Source organism: Clinocottus analis, unplaced genomic scaffold (assembly GCF_023055335.1).
Source record: "Clinocottus analis isolate CAN_PGR_092001 unplaced genomic scaffold, fCliAna1.0.p SCAF_6, whole genome shotgun sequence".
Classification (NCBI taxonomy): domain Eukaryota; kingdom Metazoa; phylum Chordata; class Actinopteri; order Perciformes; family Cottidae; genus Clinocottus; species Clinocottus analis.
Window position 1 is genome coordinate 9,249,175 of NW_027176218.1, and position 23,937 is coordinate 9,273,111.

At 41.4% G+C, this 23,937-nt stretch overlaps 1 protein-coding gene across 2 annotated transcripts in view; it reads right to left on the reverse strand.

The window, feature by feature from the left end:
- The window catches only part of roraa (RAR-related orphan receptor A, paralog a), a 172,604-nt gene that overhangs the window by 27,766 nt on the left and 120,901 nt on the right, over positions 1–23,937 (reverse strand). Inside the window, exon 1 of one of the 2 annotated variants that reach the window (XM_068602335.1) lies at positions 17,296–17,431. The exons of the other annotated variant lie outside the window; for it this stretch is intronic. Within the exon in view, the coding sequence (XP_068458436.1) occupies positions 17,296–17,326 (31 nt within the window). The 5' untranslated portion in view covers positions 17,327–17,431. Of the gene's footprint in view, positions 1–17,295; positions 17,432–23,937 lie in introns of those variants that run through there. 2 annotated transcript variants of the gene reach the window in all.

Genomic DNA, 23,937 nt, shown 5'->3' on the forward strand with positions numbered 1-23,937 from the left:
GTCAGTCTAGTTCTACTTTACCATTAACACACCCTCCATCTTCAGCATCATAGAGAAAATAAACGAGACAAAAAATCAGACTGTTTATTTTTCACTCTTAGAACAAATGACAGGAGGAAAAACGTTGTTTGCCTCACACTGCTATTGCATTTTCTACTGTAAATACTGTTCCAGTGAATGACTGCATGTCCACTGTGCCAATAACCAGCTGACCTCTAATGTTTGCTAACTCCAGCTCAACAGCATGTTACGTAAGAGAAGTGAAGGGGACATGTGGGGACGGAGCTCAGTTTACTTGGACCAGGCCAACAGAGGCAGCCTGGCTGCTTCTCTGGCTGCCATCGTGTATCATAGTGCTTTCACAAAAGGAATAGTATGCACTCAGTGGGCAATGACACTTCACATTGACCCGGTCTGACTTCAGCTCGAAGGTAACTCAAAATACAAACCACGCTCATGGCACAACCCCAGTTGCTTTCAGCCCTGTGCTTACAGGTCCAAACCGGAGCTCAAGTGAACTGTTATAGAATAGTTCCTGACCTCAGAGTTAAACTATAATCTGCGGTTGTTATTGCCTTTAAAGCTCCCTGCAAGGTGTTGAATCACAGAAAAAAAATGCAGTAGTATGCAGCAGTATAAAAGGAGAAAAAGAACACAAAAGAATTATTGTAACCACAAATGCGGCAAAATATCCGGTTCTAAAAAAACTTCCCGTGCCTTTTAGTTTCAATTTAAGGTTCACTTAATTTAGTGTGAATTGATAACCCCATACCCGTCAAATATAATCTTGTTATTTTGAGACGGAAATTTAAAAATCATGTTCTGTGCTTGAAAATGAATGTTCTCCAAAAAATAAAAGGGGAATCATCTTTTTTCTTTTCTTTCAAAAGATGCATGCTTATCAAAACAGAATTTTTGCAAATAGGCTGATGCAGTACAATGCTGTTCTTGCTCAAAAAACCTGCTGAAAAAGCCTTTATGTATAACCAAGCACAGACGCTTCACGCCGTAGCAAGGAGCAGCCCCTGTTTTGTTAATATGCTTCCATATTGGCAGTGTCTCCTGCTTCACTTCACAGGCAGCTAAGCTTCATACTCAGGTGCCAACAGTAGTGCTCTTTAAGGGTTACGTAAGCAGCAGCTAATGGTGCCGGGTCAGTATTTGGGATCTAATCCTCAGAGGCAATATGATCCACAACAACAACTTTCTACATGTTGCCCTGGCCCGGCAGGAAACACAACACTCTTTATGAATCGAAACAAATCGCATACAGTGGTGACTAGAGGGAAGAATATTCTCTCTCTCTCTCTCTCCCCTCTCTCTCTCTCTCTCTCTCTCTGCCTTCTTGACACACAAGATCCATTTCTCTGCTTGTTCAGTTGGCACAAACATTGCCCCCTTACAAAAGAACATAAGGCTTGGGGAATTTTCTAGAAAACCCGTTGCAGTTCTCCTCCATGCTAGTTAAATTACAGAAGAGGTCACAGCAGGGGACTTCGGAACACAGCTACCAATCAACTGCAGCAATTCTCCTGGTGTGTTTGTCAACATTGCTGCCTGGTGTAATTGGCATAATTGTCAGGTTGGAGCTCGGCACAAACCGGGCGTCCTCTTGGTGAGCATGGGCCGTGTCATTAAAGGGACATGTTTCTGGAGGCGCTCCCGGGGACACATAACACGCAAGCATGTTGGAGCGACAGCTCGCCTGATAAAATGGCTGCCTCTTATCTCTACTATGCATATGAAAGGCTTATGTCTTCTCCATGACAGATTCTACGCCTCATCACCACGGGATTTGCCCAGATACACCAGAACAGAAGCTGGGGGAAAAACAATGTATCACATGTGTAGCCTCATCTTAACACTGTCAGCGGATGTTTGTGTGTCTCTGCGTGTGTATGCACGCACACTCGCTGAAACACAGATTGAACATGAACTCACCGAACGGATTCGTTGCTAATGTGTGTGTTTCTCACCTGTACAGTAATTCACAGTTTGCAGCAAGGTGAATTTGGCAATCCTGGAGCAGGCTTCAATTATCCTGATAATCTGTAGTGAATACTTGATATAATAATGATATAGTATCTATAATTACTATGATGTGGTGAGGTAGAGTGTGCTGAAAAATTATCGTTTGTATCATCACCGCTGGGTAGCATCATTATTAATCTGACAGCACTCATAAAGCGCTTTGTTTGTTTTCTCTGATTGCTCTTTTACTACCAAAATAAACAACTTGGCTCCTTTGAGTTACAGCGGTGTAATTTGCTGGAACAGCAAAGGCATTTATCTATAAATTTATTTTCAATTTGAGGTAAGCTCCAGTCATGAAAGCTAAATCACTACCAGGGAGAAGATTATTCTAATTACTAACCAGCTGTCGCACATGCTGCATGAGCACAGGATGTGTCAGAACACAGAGCAACCAGTAATCAGTTTCACAGAATCATTTGAGCACACATTTACATCTCGTACTAAATGTTAAACATGAAATTGTCTTCAATTGTATGGTAATGTTGTAAAACTAAAAGAAGCATATGCTATAACACGGTGTGACTGAATTTAGAAACACACATTTTATGGTCAATTTGTGATTCAATCTTGAAAGCTGAGGGTTTATTTGCAGCTGAAAATAAGCCTGATGGTATTTTAGTTTCCACTCAGATTATTCCGGAGGATATGTTGACTGACGGCATGTTGTAGGAATGCACATGAACGCATGTGCTTGGACTAATGTGTGTACAGTACTATAAAAAAAATAATAATAATTGAATAGTTAGGTACCACATTGTGATTCAGCCACACAGTAAGCCAAGAAGCCAAAGTAGAAGCATTTTCTCTCATGTCTTTTCCGAGCTTTATCTGAATTAGACCATAATGCTAGCATGGCTTGGTCCCTGGGGTTTTCTTTGCCATTTGGACTGCTCGCGCTGCAATCCCCCTGACAGGCCTGTTTACGACTGCTCTGCTATCAGAGGGCTGAGCAGAGCCAGGGACGAGCCTTCATTAGAGATTAAAGTGACCGTCACAAAGTCCAAAATCATCACTGCTTCCCACAGCAAGGCGAGGGGAGACACTGAATGGGCTTAAGCTCATGCATCAACAACAACTGTGTATCAGACGGATCCTCTGCTTAACACACAAGTTCCTTTTAAATTCCAATACCCATTTGTGAATGACATTTAAAGACATTTTTTAAATTGGCTACAATCAATCTCTTCACCGGAAAAAACTGTCATGTTCATAGCTCCGTTGCCATAAAACAGAGATGCATTTTGGCAAATACCGTGCATGACATTACCTCCTAAAAACAGCAATATCTGAAGCAGGAATATGTGCGCTGCAGTAGGAGATATTTATTTCAGAAAAATAAGGACACACTGCATCACATCAAGATCAGATGCAGTTTCTTGCTTATTAGAGCTATCATACATGATTTCTACTGACCGCAGAGGTTAGGCTGAGTGAAGCTTCTCGCTTTTAGTGGTAAAGCTCATCCATCTCCTGCTCCAGAGCTGCTGGAAATTATTACTGATAGATATGAATAATATGAGACAGAATATGTGCCGCTGGATGGAATTCCTGGCTTTCTGACCATATCCACTCGAGATGTTTTCCCCTCCCAGACATTGTATACCATGTACTCATCTGTCTCTCTCGCAAAACTACCACAGGATTCACAGAGCGGAAGATGCTACCCTATTATATGCTGATAGTTTTTTGCGTGGGGAAAACTCACTGATGAGTTTAAATTAAAACAATCTGTGACTCCTTTTTACACCTACTCTGTAGGTAACAAAGACTGATGTAACGCATAACAATACTGCCTGGAAATAATGGCAGACGGAGGTTAAACAAAGCAACAAAGCCTTTATACACATTACGCACTCATTCCTCCTTCCATCAAAATTTTTGCTGTAACTCCAGAACAAAGCAGCTATTCTCAGAGGAACATGAAAGACAGACACCTGTCAATCACAGCTCCTGTGACTCTATATTTCCTGTGTCAGAGGCTGCAGGATGGAGAAATGTGCAATATTCTGATAATATTTCATGCAAACTAATGCAAGTCAGAACACTTCCCTGCTGGCCAGAAGGAGGGGAAATGAGAACAGGTAATTATCGGATTGCCTCAAGGCAAGAAATGATAGAGATTGCAGAGAACGGGGATATTTAGCCCTGCTAATGAAGGCCCATGTTGTGGGAGCACCGGGAAGGGGGAGCAGAGGGAAGCTGGGCTGTGGCTCAGCAGGAGGTAGAGCCTGATAAGACCATCTTACATAATGGCCACATCCAGGCCTGGCTCGCCATCGGACTGAGGCTCCTTGTCCCTCACGTTCGCTCCCATCCACTCAGCATGTCTGGCCGAGGGAGCGTAGCATTGCAGGGGTATGAACATGAAGAAGTAGCATTTACAACTTTGAGGACCGGGGGCTGAGCCTGATGCAGTAGAATAATGGTTGCAATGTAAATGAGTACGGCGGCATGTTAAATACAGTCTCTTATTTTAAGTTTATTAATACTTATTGTATTCATTAGAGAGACAAATACTTGTGTGATTTGACTGAAGGATCACCTTCATTTAACCCTGTTGAAGGGTTTACGTTTACACATCTCGACAACCTGAAAGTGCTGAAAAATAAAAAGAGATAGCTTATTTTGTATATGCAGCACTTCCCCTGGATGGATATGAAAGTTTAATCATGACATTAGAATTCACAGGCATTCCCTTGCCAGACCTGCTTGCAGACATCAGAATTGCTAATTTGCTGGTTTGCCCAGGAAGGGCTGGCTGGAGGGTGAGGAGGCGATGAATGGAAACAGGAGTCTGATTTGTCCAGATAACCTTGAACCCCAATGCTCAGCTTCCTGTGGATGTACGGAGCTCAATCAGTCCCTCTTTATCATGTTGATCTGAGCCGCTGTCCAGGGCGGCGGGCGGCACAGCGCCGCACTCGCTCTTACCTGACTTACTTTGAGAGTGTGTCATTAGCCAAAATCATTTCCTGCTCTCTTTCCTGCCTGTTCTGACATAGCCATTAACTTGCACTGAAATGTCATGAATGAATAAATGCAGCAAAATAATTGCTTTCGAAAAGGCAATTTTGGCTCTGCAGTAATGTCCCGATCTGATATCAACATTAAGCCAAAACAAAGCCTTTGACCAAAAATCGCAGTAATTGTGGCTCGGTTTCTAATCTGGATAATTAATTCCTATTGCTTGTGATGAGTCCACTGCAGACACAGACATGATAAAGAAGAAAGGTCCTGACAGGGTTATGAGTCAGCAGAGATGTGAAATTCAAATTGGCCAGGCTAAGCAGTTTATAGCTGATGGTGATTTGAGTAGACTCACTGGTCAACCCTGCAGTACAGTACAAGAGCCGTGGGCTGAAAGATGCTGGAGTTACTCATGGGCACAGGTGCTTTATCAGCAGACCACATGTGAGGGGTGAAGCAGTAATAATTGTAAGCTTCATCGAATGATACGCTGTGCGCTTCATATCTTCATACAAACTAAAGCTTTCCAATTTTCTTTCGAACCCATCTTTATGATTAGTTCATCTCAACGAAAAGTGGGTGGAATGGCTGTTTGTTTGCTGCTCCGAGGCCGTCGTGGGCGCTGGACTCGTGCTATCAACACAATTAAAGTGGAGATCTATCACTGGCAGTGGAAGATGAAGCAGCAGGAGCAGAACTCTCACTGTTTTCTGTCACAGCCTCAGCTGTGTGCACACACTCTCCTTACACACTGCCATCTTTCACTCAGCCAGGCACTTGCCTCCTCGCCCACTGCGCCCACCAGGCCCGGGGAGCACATGCCACTGCCAAACATCCATTTACTCCCCGCAGGACTCCCACCTATCTGAAGTGGGTCTGTCATTGAGACCTGTTTAGATTTCACTACACTGAACGCCCGGCACACAGGTGAATACGCGTTATTTGGTCGGCTACACACAAGAACACACACAATGCACGTAATTAAATGCTTGGTTTAAAATCAGCTTTGATAATTTCTCAGTTAACACCTTGTCACGCTGACCGACTAGACTCAACAGAGGGTGGTAATTGCTTCCCTGTTGAGAGGCCGGTAGCTTGCAAAGGTGTGTGGTGTCTGTCTGTGTGTGTGTGTGTGTGTGTGTGTGTGTGTGTGTGTGTGTGTGTGTGTGTGTAATTGCTGTACCACACATGTCCACTGGATTCAGCCAGTGAAAGCTGAAAAACACACATACTCAACAGCCACAGTACACAGTAAGTGAGCATCGACACGTCTTTGTTTAGCTGTGTGTTCATAGGGTCAAACTGTGTGAGCAAACATACACACATTAATTGGCTAATGTATGAGCAGCATGATCTGATGACCAGAGATATGTTCTCTCAGTAAAGACTCCCACCTCCAACATCTTAGCCTGAAGGCAGGTTTAATGCTTACCTGCAGATGCTGCCTTTGTCTTTGAAGTGGAGCGATGGATGCAGCACAACAGATGGAGATGTTGGACGCTTTCAGGAATTATTAATGGCACGCTATGATCCCAAATGACCTTCAGCAAATAGTCTCCCAGCACTGGAGTACACAGGCAGGCCTGCACATCCATATTGTGTTCAGACAGCACACCTGGGTCAATGGAGAAGCACCAAGCCATCCTTACTGTACTTGGAGCACTAATCCAGTCGGGAAACTTTGCCGCCTTTTTCATTCAAAGGCAACGAAAAAGTATCCAATCACATTAAATACAATCGTATGTTTCAGGAATAGATTTGAGATTTATGCAGTAAACCCTAATGCCGTGAAGCCCAATGTGTTTCTCCCACAATGGGAACCATACACTGGAATTAATCTGCAGAAAGCCTTTCCTGTAGTTTTTAAAAATAAACCCCTCATCAATGGAGGCTTTTGTGGTTGCTCAAGGGATATATTATTGTGACATCAAATCTATCTTATGGACATACATCAGTAACAGCCATAAAATATCTGTTGCCTATGGATAACATTCAGTTTACAGTACGAACCAAACAATCTCTGGATCGCCTCGGAGAGAAACTGCTTTTCCCTTTAGTGTGATGGAACCAAGCTAAAAAAACTCAAAATAAACTTGTGTATGTTATGTATTTATGTAGGGAGATAAACAGCTCACAATGCTAGAATCTTTACAAATTCTGGACCGAAACAAGAAACACACAGATGTGTATAGTTTCGGATTTACAGTGAACAGGAACATCCAATTCATGAGCGCAAGTCATGTCGTGATTGTAGTGGATGGTTTATTTTTTTCTACCTCTACTACATGACGTGACATGAGAAAATTACTGTTAATGTCTCTAATAAACAGATGTTAATTTGTTTGAGAGCCTGGTAAAATTTGACATCTACAATTGCGCTTTCCAGGACATTCATTTAATATGCGCTTGCAAATATGTGGAGTTAACATGTGATTTAGTGTGCAGCTACTAATTATTCAATCAGCTACTGGGACTGCCCTCTAGGCACATTCATGTAGAAACAAAATTAATTTACAATGGTTGCAATTAAAGGCCCGGAGCTATCTATATTTGATCGCTGGCAGAATTGTTTTACGTGCCACATTGAGCCATTGTTTTAGAAAGCCAATATATTGGACTTTATTGAAGCAATATGTTGGGTGTTGGGTACCATTTATAATACAGTATATTGTACACCACACCGCTGCACTTGAAATAGCAACAAATGTTCTTGGGTGAGCCAATGAACATAAAACATAGTCTCGCCAACAACATGCTCAGTCGCTCACTGCCACGTGTAACTATGTGTGAAGGTCAATAAGAAGCAGGAAAGCCATTTGCCCCTCGACTCAAAAAGCAAACCGTATAACTTTATAAAGTGATCCCAAATATGTGTATATATATATATATATATATATATATATATATATATATATATATATATATATATATATATATATATATATATATATATATATATATATATATATATATATATATATATATATTTGTTTTTTAAGTGAAATCATCATGGCTATTTTTGGTGTACATCAACAGCAAAGGGACTACAATGTGCAAAGTGAGTGTTTTACATGTGAATGAGGTTTATTGGGGTTATACAGTTCCTATATTTAGGGGGAATTGTTGGATATTAGGCTGGGTCAAGAATGCCCTGCAATGTTTGTACAGTATATATGCAAGGTCTGCAGCCTTCAGTTTCTAGAGAATAAATACTGTGGTGGTGCTCTCATAAGACACTGCATGTCTTCAAAGAGCTACATCTAAGGGAGGAATTGATCAGACACATTTTCTCACACTCGGTAAGAGTAGAAAGGAATACATTATTTGAACGGTGTCTATCTCCTTATATACTCAGCCTCCGATTAATTAGCTTAGGGCTCTCTAATGAGAATGTGTAAATGAATACAATGTTAATCTACTATGTATACCATGTTTACTCAAGTTTGCTGAGGTTCAAGAAAAAAACAAAATCCCTGATGTATAAATTATAATAATCCCACATCAGAAGAAAGGGAGAAAAAAAATCCATGCTGAGATCAAAGCAGAGCGGCCCGATGCAATCATGTGTCAAAAGATGAAAAAAAAAAACAACTTCCTTACCCACTCAAGTGGGCAAGGTATGTCAAACGTACAGTAGTTTGACTCTGATCATCCTCAATTTGAGAAAATTCTGCTTTACCTATCTCCCATCATGCCTTTGCCACTTTCCCCTCTTACCTTTGGTTTATCTGCAGTGACAGCTGATTTGATCCAGAACAATGAGGCTGATACAGGACGTGATGAAATATAAACATGCTTTGCATGCGCTTTACGTAACAAAGAAATTGAACTAAAATCAAAATCTAACCTTGATGATACTGAGATTTCACAATTTATTCCATAAAAATGAATAAAACTTAACCATACAGTTGTGCGCTATTTGCATAAATGTATAAAACACATACAAAATCATTTAATTTCATATACATGTAATAAATACTTTCATCATAAGATCAAATAACATACCGTGCAACAAATTTGCACACACACACACATGCACAGTCTGGGAGAAGCTTCCCACCCATCATTCTCAGACACGGTGGTTTGGACTCTGGTGTCTTTCATCACAGTAGTGCAACACCATAAAACATTTCATTTACACAAGGAAGCAGCGCTCAGACAACAGCCATTTGTTTACCGGGACTAATGATGTCACATCTGGAACTCCATTAACTTGTACTGTTGTCTGCAGAAACAGGCGGTAACACAAGCCTTTAAATACAAATACACAAAAGCAAGTGACATTGTTCTTCCTCAGTTTTTAGACTATGTGTACCTGTGTAATATTGCTGGTAATATTTTTGTTTAAATGCACTATATGACTGTATTTTCCATGAACAAAAAACATTTAAGCAATTAAGAAATAAGCAGTACGACTGTGGGTGATTCTTATGACAGTTGGACGTCATTAGCAGTGGGCTGTGCAGCTTTGATAGTAATTTAAAATGCTTTGTTTGGGCAGATTCCTCGTCTGTTGCCCGAAGTCACACATTAAAGAGATTAAAACAGCCTTCAGCGCAGTAGGAACAGGGCGGTCTTCCTCTTCCCTCCAACTATTGACAAAAACAAAACTTAGAGGCGACAGCTGCTGATTTGTAACTAAATGATAGATCCCTGCAAGCAAATAAAGCAGTCGCGCAAGTCTCTTTGCTCAAAAAACTATTTGTTTCCTCGTGACTGAAATCCATTGGACACCATATAAACCCTTAAAAGTTTACATGAGGACATGCCATTTCTTTCAATTTATCCGACAACTTTGTCCCGTGTATTGAACTCTGTGAGTTCTGAAAATGAGCAAAGAGAGAGTTTCTTTTACAGATGAAGATCCTTTTTTCTGTGCCCAAATTAGGCTCCTGTAAGAAGGTGATCATAAGCACAGCCTGAGACTTTGAGCGAGGGTCTCTGCTGACGCTGCTGTTGTGGAGGCTGGACTGAGCTGAGCAGCCAGGTTGACAACGACCTGCGCTCAGCACTAGGAAAGCTCTCATCCAGAAACAAGAAGCCCAGGGGAACAAAGACAACAATATGCCAAAATACCCACTTGAAAACAACAAAACAACCCAAAAAGTCAGTGGTGGGTGATTGCCAGCTGCACTCCAGATTACCAGGCTCTCTGAGAGTCTTTCAGCAAACGCTGAGAGCTGTAGCATCATCTACAGCTCCTTAATCAGTTCAGTTGGGGAGGGATGGATTCTGACATGCAAAAGGCTCAGCACGATGGGGAATAAACTCATAATCAGCAATCAGATATTCCACATTGCTCGAGGGGGCGGGGAGCTCATCTCAGATAGGTCAAGGATCTCTCCACAGCCAGTTAACCCCTTTGCTCCAGCTGGGAAACATGCACACTCTCATTGTCTAGAACACGCATTGTTTAGTTGGCTCTGCTGCTGCCTGACTTGCTGGATTACCATGTTGAGCCAGACACGCGCAAAGGAGTGCATCCTTTTTCTCTTGTATATAACTGTGTAAATACTGTTTTAATTTATAAAAAAAAAAAATCTACAAGTTCCTTAATGGGGTTGGAGTTCATTAAAGCACCACGTCCCTGAATAAGCTATGTGCGGCGCCTTTAAACAAAGTTCATTGCCTTGCACATTCTACTTCCTTTCATCTTTGCAATTAGCACTGAAACAGCATTTCTTTTATTTCAAATGAATGCATGTGCATAAAAATCAATCTTAAGCAGACTGTTCAAGCAAGGCTGTTTTTCTTTGTTATTTATGATGATAAGATTCCTTTCATGCATCTTCGTTTGGGTGAGTGGGGGCCTAATGCTGCCAACCTTGAGAGTTAGTTTTCACTTCGGCCTGCACAGGTTCCTCTGGGAGATTAAAACATGCCCTATTACAATGTGCTGCAGCAATGACAGCAAAGTTACGAGACTGGAGCAACTTCAAAACTCACATTATTTGTCTGTCTTGAACAGCACCCCCTAGTGCTCGGGAGGATTCATAATCTTTGTTTTTTTTTCAGGGTAATTGATGCCATCCTACAAGAAGAACCCCTAATGGCCTCTGCTGGGACACGTAATCAAACGCCTCACAAACTTCTCTCCCGTCTGTAATCAGGCGGCGGAGCGCATGTTGTGATCTTTGTTATAACGCTGCCTGGTCCCTCATCTCATCAAAATTCTGTACACCTCTCATTTTTCATCCTTTGTTCCCTGCCAGAGTCCCTAGATGCTGCAGTCACTTTCCATGGAGCAGAGGGGAGTGTGACTTAGCATGCCGTGACCTCTGACCCCTTCCAAGCTCCCCGTCTATACAGCATACCGCTGCTGCAACTCTGATAACGTCATCCCTATTTACAGTCTTAATACATTTTCAAAATTCCATAGACACCCACATGTGCAACCGAGGTAATCACTTTCAATAAAGTTACCATACGTCCAAAAGTGCTGTGTTAGCCATAATAGTGACAGCTCTTATCAGCGGCTGTCACAGAGAGCTCCTTTTTGTCACCCTGGGTCACATTAACAGCAGAAAAGTTATCCGCTCTCATCTCACCTTTGCTGCGCTGACAGAGGAAGAGGATAAAGGGGATAAACCACACAAACAATACACCTTTTCTTGCCTGCTGCCGGCATGCTTACCTAGCAGGGGGATCTGATTACAACTGAGAAGAGAGCAGCTCGGTGTTTCATGGAAAAGCAGGTCAACTGGAGAGTGCTGTCAGAGCTCGGGAGTCACCGGCCTGATGGAGGAGGAGGAAGAGCTATCGCGCACGGCGGGGATGGACGGAGGTTTGTCTCCAGCCGTACAGTAATGGGCTTTATTTACTCTACCATTAAAACCAGAAAGGACGGGACGAATGATGGGAGCGAGAGGGCTGAGCATACGACTCGAGGGAGAGATGCATTAGTGTTGTCTGGTGTTCCTCCTCACCTTCTACCGCTTTTTGGTTTCTTCCCCGTCTCCCTCTGGCTCACACACAAGAGACGAAGCTGCCCCATAGCCAACACCTAACTCCTTATGTGTTTTTCTGTCCTCAGTGTTTGAGTCAGACAAAACGCAAAATCAATAATGCTTTTTTCTCCCCCATTTCCTCTTTGATGCAACTTCAAAAAGCCAATGGACAACCCTCCAGAGGTGCACAGAGAGAAAAAGCCAATGGTACGAAACACGTTGAGAATGAAAGTACAGGGGGAAAAACTTCACTCTTCAATCTTTTAAAACACTGTTAACTTCTGAGCCCCAAGGGGCAAAGCCTATGGGGGTAAAACAGGACAAGTTAGGCGAAAGAAATGTTGTTTGTTCTGATTATGAATCTAATAAGTCCACAGAGTATTTACACTTAAGTACTGTCACTGACCAAAAAGAACAATTCATTCAAATGTAAAGCGAACGGTTTCTGTGAAGAGTGAAATGCATCTAATTCTGACTCACTTCACATATTCTACAGTGGAAGCTACAGGAAGTAAAAGGAAAAAAAAGAAAGTAAAATGTTCTTTAACTTCATGGACTGTGGTATATGATTATCTAAGGAGTGCTGACAGTAGGAGTATTCTATCAGCAGCTAAATGCTGCATGACAGGGAGACACTTCAAAGGATCTATAAGTGACTCCTGAAATACTGAGTGAAAGTAACGGGGAAATTACCCTGAAGTTAGAGGCGTTTGACTAAGCCCAGCTCAGTTTTTTTTACCTGACTGGGGAGCCAAATTGAGAACCCTGACTGAACTTGGTGTGGATATTTCCGAATGAACAAAAATCCTCTCCTGTAACCTGATGCTTATCTTGAGCCGCTGTTTGTTGTCCCCCGCTGTTTGATTGGGCGTAGGACAGGCGGGTCATTTAACTTCTCCTGTGATTTGACTAATCTGTCAAAGCCACAAGGTGTGACTGAACAGACCAGATGAATGACAGCGCTGTCTGGCATCCGACCAACGGCTTGGATGGAGTCGCAAATGAATAACTGATATGAGTATAAAACACCATTCATTTGTATTTGGTTGCTGCAAAGTCTTTTCTAGTCTCCGCCGTATACTGTATAGACACATCTATCCCACAGTAATCAACACTAAGTAGCTATACATGTCTTATCAATACCTTTAAAGTATGGCTCGTAAAAAAGTACAGATTAAGAATTTATTTTCTTACTCATATCATTTTGTAACTATATCAATGTATTCTTGTTGTATCCCAATTATGAGTAACATGATTGATTATTATGTTACTTATAAATAGAATTTCAAAATAAGAATTACCAAAAGATGCATTGTAACATCACAAACAATACTAACTAACTCAAAACTAAAACTCCAAAACATATATTCAGAAATGAATCTCTCCTCTCCAGAGTGCACCTCGCTATCCTCCCAACTTCTATGGAGCCAAATCAAAAATCCATGCTCTCAATGGGCAGTCAATATCTCATTAACCAGTCCCTCCACACACAGTCAGGCGGCCAGGATGCTGGTCTCAGTGTGCGCAGCAAAGACTGGCACACCTCACACACTTTAATAACCTGTGGGGACGCCATTCCCCTTCTTCAGGCAGCTCAGAGGCAACAGAGGGGGCTAAAGCACGCAGCCTCCATCTGTCAGAGGGACTCTTGTCTTTCCTTTGCTCGGATATTATCTTTTGAATTTAACTTGACATGAAAGAAGGTGAAGTTAAATTAAAACACATTTAATAAATGCAAATGTTATGAGATATTTAATGTGAGGTGTAATGTTATTAATATGGGAATTACATTCACATTGAAATTCAAATGATCTTGATCAGACGGAAAATAAATATGAACACTTCTTTATAAAATACTTTCGCTTTGTAAATGGGGCTTTTATTTTAAATCCTTGCAGGTGACTTGTGCTATATTTGCCTTCACCTTAATCTGTGGTGATTTTTCTTTAGCTCTTCATGTCCTCAGTCCCTAACTGGATAATAGCCAATCTTGTTAACCTCTGCTTTAATGTGTGAGAGCCTGCAGCACTGGGAAGTGAGCACCTCAATCGGCCACTGATAGAAAGAGACAAAGAGTACCAAATCTACAGCAAATATTTACAGCCTTGTTAACATAGCCTTAAAGCACCTATCACAAGAAATTTGGCTTTAGCTTCTCTACGGCCCTAGCACATTTTTTACAGTCTGCTACACACTCGTGTTGAATCACATATTAATGTGCAGGCTGCATGCACTGTACGGGCTCCCTGGGCCTTGCTTTCGACACTTTTAAAACGTAGTACTCCGATCCTTTATTTTACTAGAAGTACCAATACAACACTGTAAAAACACTCAGTTTTAAGTAACTGGAAAATGTACAATAGAATACAAAATAAAAGTATCCAACGCACATAAATAGCCCCTACCGGTGCATGTAGTATATCTAATGAGTTTTATTTTTTCATTTTCTTGATCAATCCGTTTAGTAAAACGTAAGAAAATAGTTTCATATGTCAATCACAAACAAGCAAAGCTCAAAGTGATACCTTCAAATGTCCAAACATCAAAACTATTCTGTTTTGTATAACTTAAGTTAAGGATTCACTGACTAATCATCATATGTTACACACTGTTAAATAGTACATTTTTACAACACATATTTTAAATATTCTAAAATGTCTTTCTTCTGTTTTGAATGTAGAATCTTAATTTGTCAGGTAACCACTGTCAGATAGAAGTATAATATGTCATAAACAGGAAATACTCAAGTAAAGTACCTGAGTAAAAGTTATATTACGCAAAGCTATATATATATATATATATATATATATATATATACATATATATATATATATATATATATATATAACTCGTCACAATGGTGCTCTTTATGAGGGGGTAATTATGTGTACAGTGGATGAGATGCACGTTTTACCTTTTCTGTCAATCTACACATCAAACAACTTTCTTTAATTATGTAATTGGAATTTTCATCCTAATTGTGCTGAGTAGACTGGCTAATTTGCATGGGGTAATGAGAGGGATGTTTCCATTACAGGTAATTAGGTACTTGAGAGGCAGTGGTGTGGTGGAGAGGCTGAATAGAGAGGAAGAGGTGGGTAAGGGGGGGCGCAGAGTACAGACAAAGCCACAGAGACAGAGATGTTTGATATAATATATTAGCATTATTTTTGAGGTGCACATTATGAAAAACATTTTATTTTTAAAATCAACAAAAAAAGGCACATGCAGTGTGAACAAAATTAACATTATAACAAAGTCATGTTCTGTTCATCCATTTCACTGACCATTTTCAGAAAGAAATTACTAACGCCGTTTAAATTAGTTTCCAATTATACAGCTGGTTCATATTCTAATTTAATTTCTGACATTGCTACAGTGTCCTGTTATGACACCAGCAGCTCCTATGAAACTGAACGTAGCAGTAAGAGACAGAGCACAACGTAGACATACAGACAGGCAAATAGACTCTAAATACAGGCTATAAGCATCTTTACATGTTTGCGGCTGATGACAAACACAGAAAATGTATTTATCAAGGAATAAAAAATAAAATGCACGCCAGCAGAAGAAAAAATATACACATTAAAATGTTGTATATATGCCGCACTTTAAAAAAAAAAAGTCAAGAAAAAGCTACAGAGCAGTCGATTCTGTCCAAAACCAATATGATTTCTTAAAGCCCTTCACAATAAACTGCATAAAGGACATTAGGTCAAAGGCCATTTTTCATATGCATCTCATTGAAAATGAGATACAGGACTGCTTTTCCTCTCAATTTCACACAATTGTCACAACAGACTGTGAGCATCACTTCATAAATGAATTCTCACACACTGTAATCAATAGGGGGAAAATAGAAGGAATTACCACTACGGTCAGAGTTGCACACAAAGAGCACGATATTTAACTGCAACTAGATGGCAAAGTTAATATGTAAATACAAAAACTGTAATCAAGATAAGGTGAAAGGATTGCTATCAATATTACTAACATTAATACTAATATATACATAAATTATACACACATGGAGATATATATATATATATATATATATATATATATATATATATATATATATATATATATATATATATATATATATATATATATATATATTACACTCCAGACAAAAAATGATTCACGGCTTTTTCATTTCTTTTTCATTTGGACAGTTAATACCATAAAAAAGCAAATTGAGTATCAAATTAAATGATCATTACTGACGTTTATCCTTCAATACAGAATGACAGCTGCGTGAGTCTCATGGATGTTATTGAATTTGACTATATCATGAGTGCATATGAACACATTTGTTTGGTTATGGTTGTTCACATTTCTCTACATGGAAGAATGAGTGCATTCATATGTGTGAGAAGCATGATTATGTGCGTGTGTGCAAGCATGCATGAGAAAAGTGTGTTCTGTACTGTATGTCTGACTGCACTTTCAGTGTCTGGCTGTGCGAATGTGTGTGCACATGTATGCCTGTATGATGTTGGGGGTGGAAGAGCTCGGATTAAGCATGCTAGATCAACATCACAGCGACTGGGAGGACCCAGTCCTGCTCTCATGGCCACATATGTAAACCCGACTACCCAAAAAATAGGTCAGTGGAACACAACACACTCACACACAGATATACACACACATGCACCAGTATCAACTCAAAGAATCACAGTCTGCCAGTCGCGCCAGTGCCTTGTCGCCCGTCTGCGACCCATGTTCAACACTGCCACGCACATCTTCCCGCGGAACAGACACATCCTCTGGACTGGAACAACAGGATTAAGAACGGGACAGAAAGGAATAGCAACAAGAGCCCCCCCCCCTCCTCCTCCCATCCCCTTGTCGACCCTTTGCCCCCCTGCCTCTGCATGCTACTTCACATTTATTCTAAAAAAACTTCCCAGGAGCTGTGCTTGTCAGAGACGTGCAAAGATTACACCGGTTGTGGTTTCCACAGCACACCACACAACAGTAGCAGCGAGAAAACACACATACACACACACACACACACACACGAGGAGGAAAGGAATCAAACCAAAATACCTTTACAGATTTTTAGAAGTTAAATGAGTCTAGCTCAATGTATCTTTCTGAATAAAGAACATAAATAGCCGTCTGCTCATGCATGAAAAGAAACATTAGCAAAGCTTAATTCACTTGCACGCATTCAGAAGCACAGTATTACTGTATTCCTCCCTCCCTCTCTCTCTCTCTCTCTCTCCCTGTCACACTCATGCCTTGCAAATGAAATGCAAAGAGTTGGCAGGCTATGAATAGCGTAGCCGTACTTCCCTACTTGTTACTCAGAGTGCAGGATCAGCATGCGTTTTTCTCTTACCTTTCATAGCTGAAATCACAAAATACATCATTAAGCTTCGAGTCCATAAGAGAACAACTATCACCAGCGCAAAGCCCTCCACTGCTGTCTCAGCAGCAGCTGGCCAGCACAGCTCTGTCTCTCAGCCTCCGAGCATGACCACACCAGAATCCATGTGACTGTGACATCAGTGTTCATGTCTGACTGCTCCCCACCCACTAGCCTTTGATTGGCACAGCATGCAGCCAGTAGGGGCGCTGAGAGCTCAGGCAGGGAAGCTGGCCCTCTTCCCACTGATTGCAGTCAGAGCCTTGTATACCGTCTTGGTAGACACAGCACACTCTCGCTATCTTCTCCGGCATATCTTTGTAGTGCAAGGATAAAGTCAGAACCAGTTCTAGCAGACATCGGTTTATCACACTCTTGTTCAGTCCTTTCTGCTCTCTTGGTTTTCTGCTTTTGAAAAAGCTGTGTCAAGGATATTTAAAAAAAAAAATTAAAAAAAAAGAAGAAAAAAAAAAAAGTCAAAGATGGGATACAAGTCTAGTCTGGGCGGGTGATAAAAGAGAGTTGGCACATAAAAATAGCCCAGTGAAACAAAAGAGAGCGCAAGTAATAAAAAGAAAGGAGGGGGGGTTTATCTGTCATTTTTCTGTGGCTCAAAGATGGAAGCGCTCCGCTCTCCTCCTCCTCCCTGTCTGTTTATGAGTGATCAGTGTGAGGCCAGATGTCTGCAAGCAGCGGTGGGCCCTACACCGAGAGAGAACGAGAGGAGCCTCAGCTTCTTCCCATGACCTCTCAGAGGACCCGCATGCCCTTCTCTCTCTCACACACACTCCGACGGCTCTCACACTCTTTTTGACAGGTGAAGAAGGGTAGATAGTGACGGAAGGGTTTGGATGATCCCTTCCACCCCACAGCGACCGGGCAATGAGTTTATTGCTATCATTTCTCCTTCTCTCCCTCCTGTGCCCCTCACTCTCGCCCCCTGCTTCCCATTCCAGTCCCTACCTCTCTGTCTCTCTCACTCTCCTCCCCCTCTCCTCGCTCATCCTCTCTCATATGATAATCTGTTCCGACTCCTAACCAGCTGCCTCTCTCTGATACAATATTCTGGTTTTAGTGCAATCCAGCCTTGGCCAATAACCACGTTGCATTTGGCATTTCCATGAATAAGCTGGCGCTCATATCATCTCGTCTCAAGACAAACATCATGCAGCTTCAGTTTCAGGCAATGCAATATTAGACGTCTAAAAATTACAGGAACATTTTATTTTTTACATCACCAATATTTCGAATTTGGATATTTTAGAGACTCTCTACAGTGGTTGGATGTTACTAACACTACAGCAGCACTATATTTTTGCCACAAGATTTTTACGCTTACACATTGACAGAATTTCAACATTTTGTCAGAGACAGTTTGATAAAAAAAGGATTCCCGTTTTACACACTAAATAAATATATATTTATATATACATTTGATGCCTTCTGTTGTTGTCCGCTCAATGAATACAGGTGCTTCTAACCTCATATACAATGGAAATGAGGACTCAGCAGCTTGCAACATAAATCTTCCCATGACAATGTTTCATTAGGACCTCTATGATCCATTAGAGGCACTAAACACATTAACTCACATTGTGTCAACACTGGTCTCTTATTACACACCGTCTAATGAACAAAATATCATTCAGAGGCTGATAGCATCAAATGGAGCGTGCTTGGGATGCAAACTACACGTAAACGGGCCCTGGTAAACCATACAAAACAATGTGATGTCAAAAACAGAGCAGTTGATTCATTTCAATGTTGTTGTCTCCCCACAAGATCTTCAAAGTTCACCCGATGAGTCAGGGCCAAGGCCCACGCAGGCACATGTTTAACTGCCACTATCTGTGGTCGTCTCTCAGAAACCGGCTGCTCTATCAGTGTACCAACCGTGGCTCGACAGACAGCGGCTTAACGCTGAGCTATGGTTAAGGGGGGGGGAAAAAACAACATGATACTGCAGGAGGAGTTGCGCCTGTTGGCTGGTTATCCAAGAACATCTGAGAGGAGGATAACATCCTTATTACCGTCTGAGTGTCAGGAGAGAGATGGAAGGAGCACATGTTTTGTCTGCTTACAATCTTTGTAGTGAATAGGTTCCCTGCAGGTTAGGAGGATTATGAAACAACCAGAACTACTGGCTATTTCTAACAGTGAAAAAGTTAAATCTATAAAAAGTTGCATCAAAACCGATGTGGTAGACAGACAAAATGTCTACTAGACTTGGCTTTTAGCACTGAGAGTCAGCAGCGTAACACAGAACATAAAGGTTTATCAAGAGCCTAATTGTCTTCGAGCATATATCTTAACTTTTCAAGGGTTAGGGGTTACGTTACATTTCATTTAATTTAGCTGACGCTTTGAGAACAACAAGAATCAAGAAAGTACAATTTCTTGAATGAATGAAAAGTACTTTATTAATCTCCAAGGAGAAATTTCTTCAATAAAGGTAATAGTGAGGTTGGGCGGAAGAGACTTTTCCTGAAAGGAAAAGTAGTTCAGTTTTGTCAGGGTTAATTTTCAGGTGGTGTGCGGACATCTACTGAGAGATGGCTAGTCAAACAGGCAGAGATTTGTGCTGCTATGTGTGTTTCTGATTGGAGAAACGAGAGGATCAGTTGGGTGTCATCGGCATAGCCATGGTATGAAAAGCCATGCGAGCGAATGACAGAACCGAGAGAGTTGGTGTACATAAGAGGATAGCTTAAATGGTTAAGGTTAGCATAAAGGGTTAGGGCTAGCATAAATGGTTAGCTCAAATAGTTGGCTCACCCATATTACAAATCAAAAACAAGGAGCATATTACTTTCAACCAAAAAAATTGCTAATTATCTACAGCAACTTCCTGCAGGCTTAAGTGTGTAAGTCAACAACCATGATTGCTGTGTCCGTCTTCCACACCTAGCTGCGGATCTTTGTTGCATGTCATGTCATTCCTCTTGTTTCCTGTGGCTAATTAAGAATCTAATGCATCTATACTTTTACCATAGTGAGCCATACAAACAAAATTGTATTCATCTACATTGCACCATAATTTCATTTTTAAATCTTGATGTTGTTCTACTCTTTGAGCTCTAAAACAAATATAGTGCATGCAACTGTATATAATTGTGCTTAAAAGCTCAGGCCTCCCAAAGGAGAAATGTCTCCAGGAAAGCTGCTTCATTTGCTCTTGATCACACTCTCCCTTGACTGCTCCACATTACCAGTGACAGTATGCCAATGCCTGTTGATAGTTGTCCATTAGGGCATTGATTAAGCCACAAAGGCTCTGATGGTCAAATGTCTGTGGGCCTTAATGTGCAAATCACTGTAGCCGTCAAGAGGATCATTTTAGTCAATCATTTCTTTTAGTATAAAAATAAAAAATCGTGAAAGTGAAGTTGCTATGTCTCTAAGAGAGAGAAAGTTTCTGGTAAAGACACTAAATATGTGCATTTAGACCAGTCCAGTCATGTGTCTCGCGCTCTTCTTGGATTAATTCAAGCAAATGTATTTACTGTAAACAAGCCCTGTGGAATGGAATTCAATTGAGATGAGGTGCAGAGCATCCACTTGTGCCCCTGGAGGAGAGGAGAGGACCAGAGCCGATAATGGCCTCATTAGCAGTCTGTCAGTAGCCATTCCACGCACCGAATCACCATGCAGCTGATTCATTTGAACTCTTACAGCTCTGGACCAGCCTTAACACTGTCCTCTGCGTGCTATTGCACTCTGCGGCCTTTGACCCCACAGGATAAACAGTTCTGGACTTCCTCATTGTGTGTGGCAATCTCGTCGAGAGGTGTTTTAGAGAGTTGAGGCTTATATTCCACCACAACAGCCACCTGGGTGTTTGGAGGCACAACGCCAGCCTGAAGCAGCGGTAGAATTAACAAGCTTCAACAGGCACTCCATGAAAACAATACAGATCAATTTAATATAGATGCCAAGGAGTGGAGGGCATAATATTAGAACCATAACAGCACTGGCCCACACCACACAATCATAAACCAATTTAGGGCCATTCCAGGCAATTTCCTGGGGGCTTCCACTTGTGGGAAGACTTCAATAAATCACACAGACAACAAAGGGAATATCTATTTCAGTGAAAATAGAGGACACTATTGGGTTATGTCCAGAGGACTGCGGAGGGTTGCATTTAAAGACAAGTTTGAATAAAAGAAGGGAGAGTTTAAAAACATAGTACATACCGCTGCTGTGCCTGGGTGTCATGCTATAATGTGTAGCTACAGGAAATGCTGTTCCCTCATTACAGCTAATGGGTTTTCCATGGAGCAAAGCGGTGTGTCTGCTAGTCTTTTAAGGTAGCAGCTGTAGGTAAGTCTTGTGCTTTCTGCAACAGTACTGTTAACTCTGATCAGATGACTGTATAGACTGCCCTTCATCCTTTATATACACTGCAACCCGGGGCCAGCTCAGCCCTATTCTCTCTTTCTATCTGTCACTCAATACAAACACACACAAGAACAATATTTATAGAACAGGAGGGTCAAGATGAATAAACCTGAAAGCATATCATTCCTACACAGGTGAAGTGTACACCCGTCAACTGTCATGTAATCTGAATCAACAACACAGCACTTATAGTGAATGGTTGACAAGGCTATAGCCTTTTGTTTTACTGCCACGGTTATTTATAGAGTGAAATTTCAAACTTTTTTTTGAACCAACACAAAAATAAGAGCCTCTGGTATTTCCAAATCAATTCAATCAAAAGTTGTTGTACAAAATAAATAAATACAACTACCGCGTCAGCGCTGTAGCAAAGCCAATTTGTCCTCCATGGATTGACCACGCTTCACATTTAAGACAGACTTGCATGCCTGCCTCACATTAAATGACCCCTAGCAGGTATGAGTGAGGTGGTGACAAGAGGCTTTGAAAAATATATTAAGCAATGCACTTCAATGAAAAACATCAAACATCTTCAACTCCTTTTTAGTCACTATTTTGTTTAGCGGCTGTGTAGTAGTTGCTGTTATTTCTCTACTAGATTCAAACTAAGTGAAATGCCAGATCTGCCTGTCTTTGGGCACTTCAGCAGCAACACAAGTGTTTACAACCTTCCCACTGGAACTGACTGCTCAATTGATTGATACAGCCTTGAAAAAAAGATATGCGCCCTTATACATTCAACAAAGGTTGTCATTAAAGTAACTGGAATAAATCAGTTTATCAAATGAAAAGGCAGTGGTAAAGAAGGATCATCAGCACTGCTGGAGTGCTATCATACATCTCACAGAACCAATTTTTTCAATAGATCAATAGAAATCAGATTTAACAATGAATTGCAGCGCATCTCCTTTGTGCGAAGCTGCCCTTGGGGACAGAATGGAAAGGGATAGGAGGATCGGGAGAGAAGGAGCGAAAGGGAACGAGTAGGGGAGATTATCACAGGCATGGCAGTCTGTGTGAGAGGCTTAGCCTGGCTAGGCAGGGAGGTGGAACCCTGTGAATTCTAATGAACTGGCAAGACTCCCCCAAAACCAGCTCCATCTCCATGGCATGAGGACGACAGGAGGGAAGGAGGAGGTGATTAGGAAGGCGCAGCCCCTCCACGGCAAACCAAACAGAGCAGGTCATTTTCCCTGTGATAATTATGGCTATAACCAGGCATGAGGGATTGGTAATGGACCTGCTTATTCTTCATGCCCTGCAAAGGCAACCACTGAGCCTGTCAAAGGAAAAAGCATGATGATGTGTTTTTTTTTGTTTTTTTTCTTCTGTTGGTCGGGTGACTCTGGTAAGAGTTGCGATAGCTGTTGAAAAGGGCAGCAGGGGAACTTGGCCTTTGAGGGAGAAGTTAACGAATGAACTTCATTATTGAGGAGCATACCAGGGAGACCCCCTGGTGTGTGTGATGTATTACCTAGCGTCGAACTTACACACTCCAGCAACATCACCAATATAGCCTGACATCAGCTCTGGGGGGAGGTAGGCGTGTAAACTAAAATAGTTAACCTTCTGGCTTAAGGCTAGAAGAAAAGAAGAGAACAGAGAAACAAACTTGGATGTACAATATTTGCCTTAATAGAGTTGTTTTCAATAAAAGAAAAAACATTTTAAAACCTTTGAAATTACTCTGAACATTTTCACCATTATTCTCTATATTGAAACACCAGAGCCTTTTTTCTGTGACTGCACGGAGCAGAAACCCTCAAACCCTCAGCTTAAACTAACACATATTTAATGTGTCTCTGTGACTTCAGGTAATGCAGTTGGTCCGTTGAGGTCGTCCAGATCAACGCAATGTAGATTATTCTCATTTGTTAAATATTAGCTCCGTTCAAGCGTGAAAGTAACTTTTCCTAAATTCCATGAGCTTAATAAAAACAAGTGACCCACTAGTGGGACCGATGTTTTCCTCAAGATTGAAGGAGATCTTCAGGCTATTCGCGATGTGCACCACTTAGCCTTCTCCCTTCCCCCGGATGGAGTTTCTCCATGGTGGACGGGACGAAGGAGCTCTTTTAACTGAGCACACTCTCAACACTTTTACTCTTGACTTATGAGGATGCCATGGGTGCAGGGGAGTGATTCATCACTGGGTGTGCTCCTCTTGCACCCTCACACATTAGTAATGTGGTCCGCTGAGGAGGAGTTCTGTCA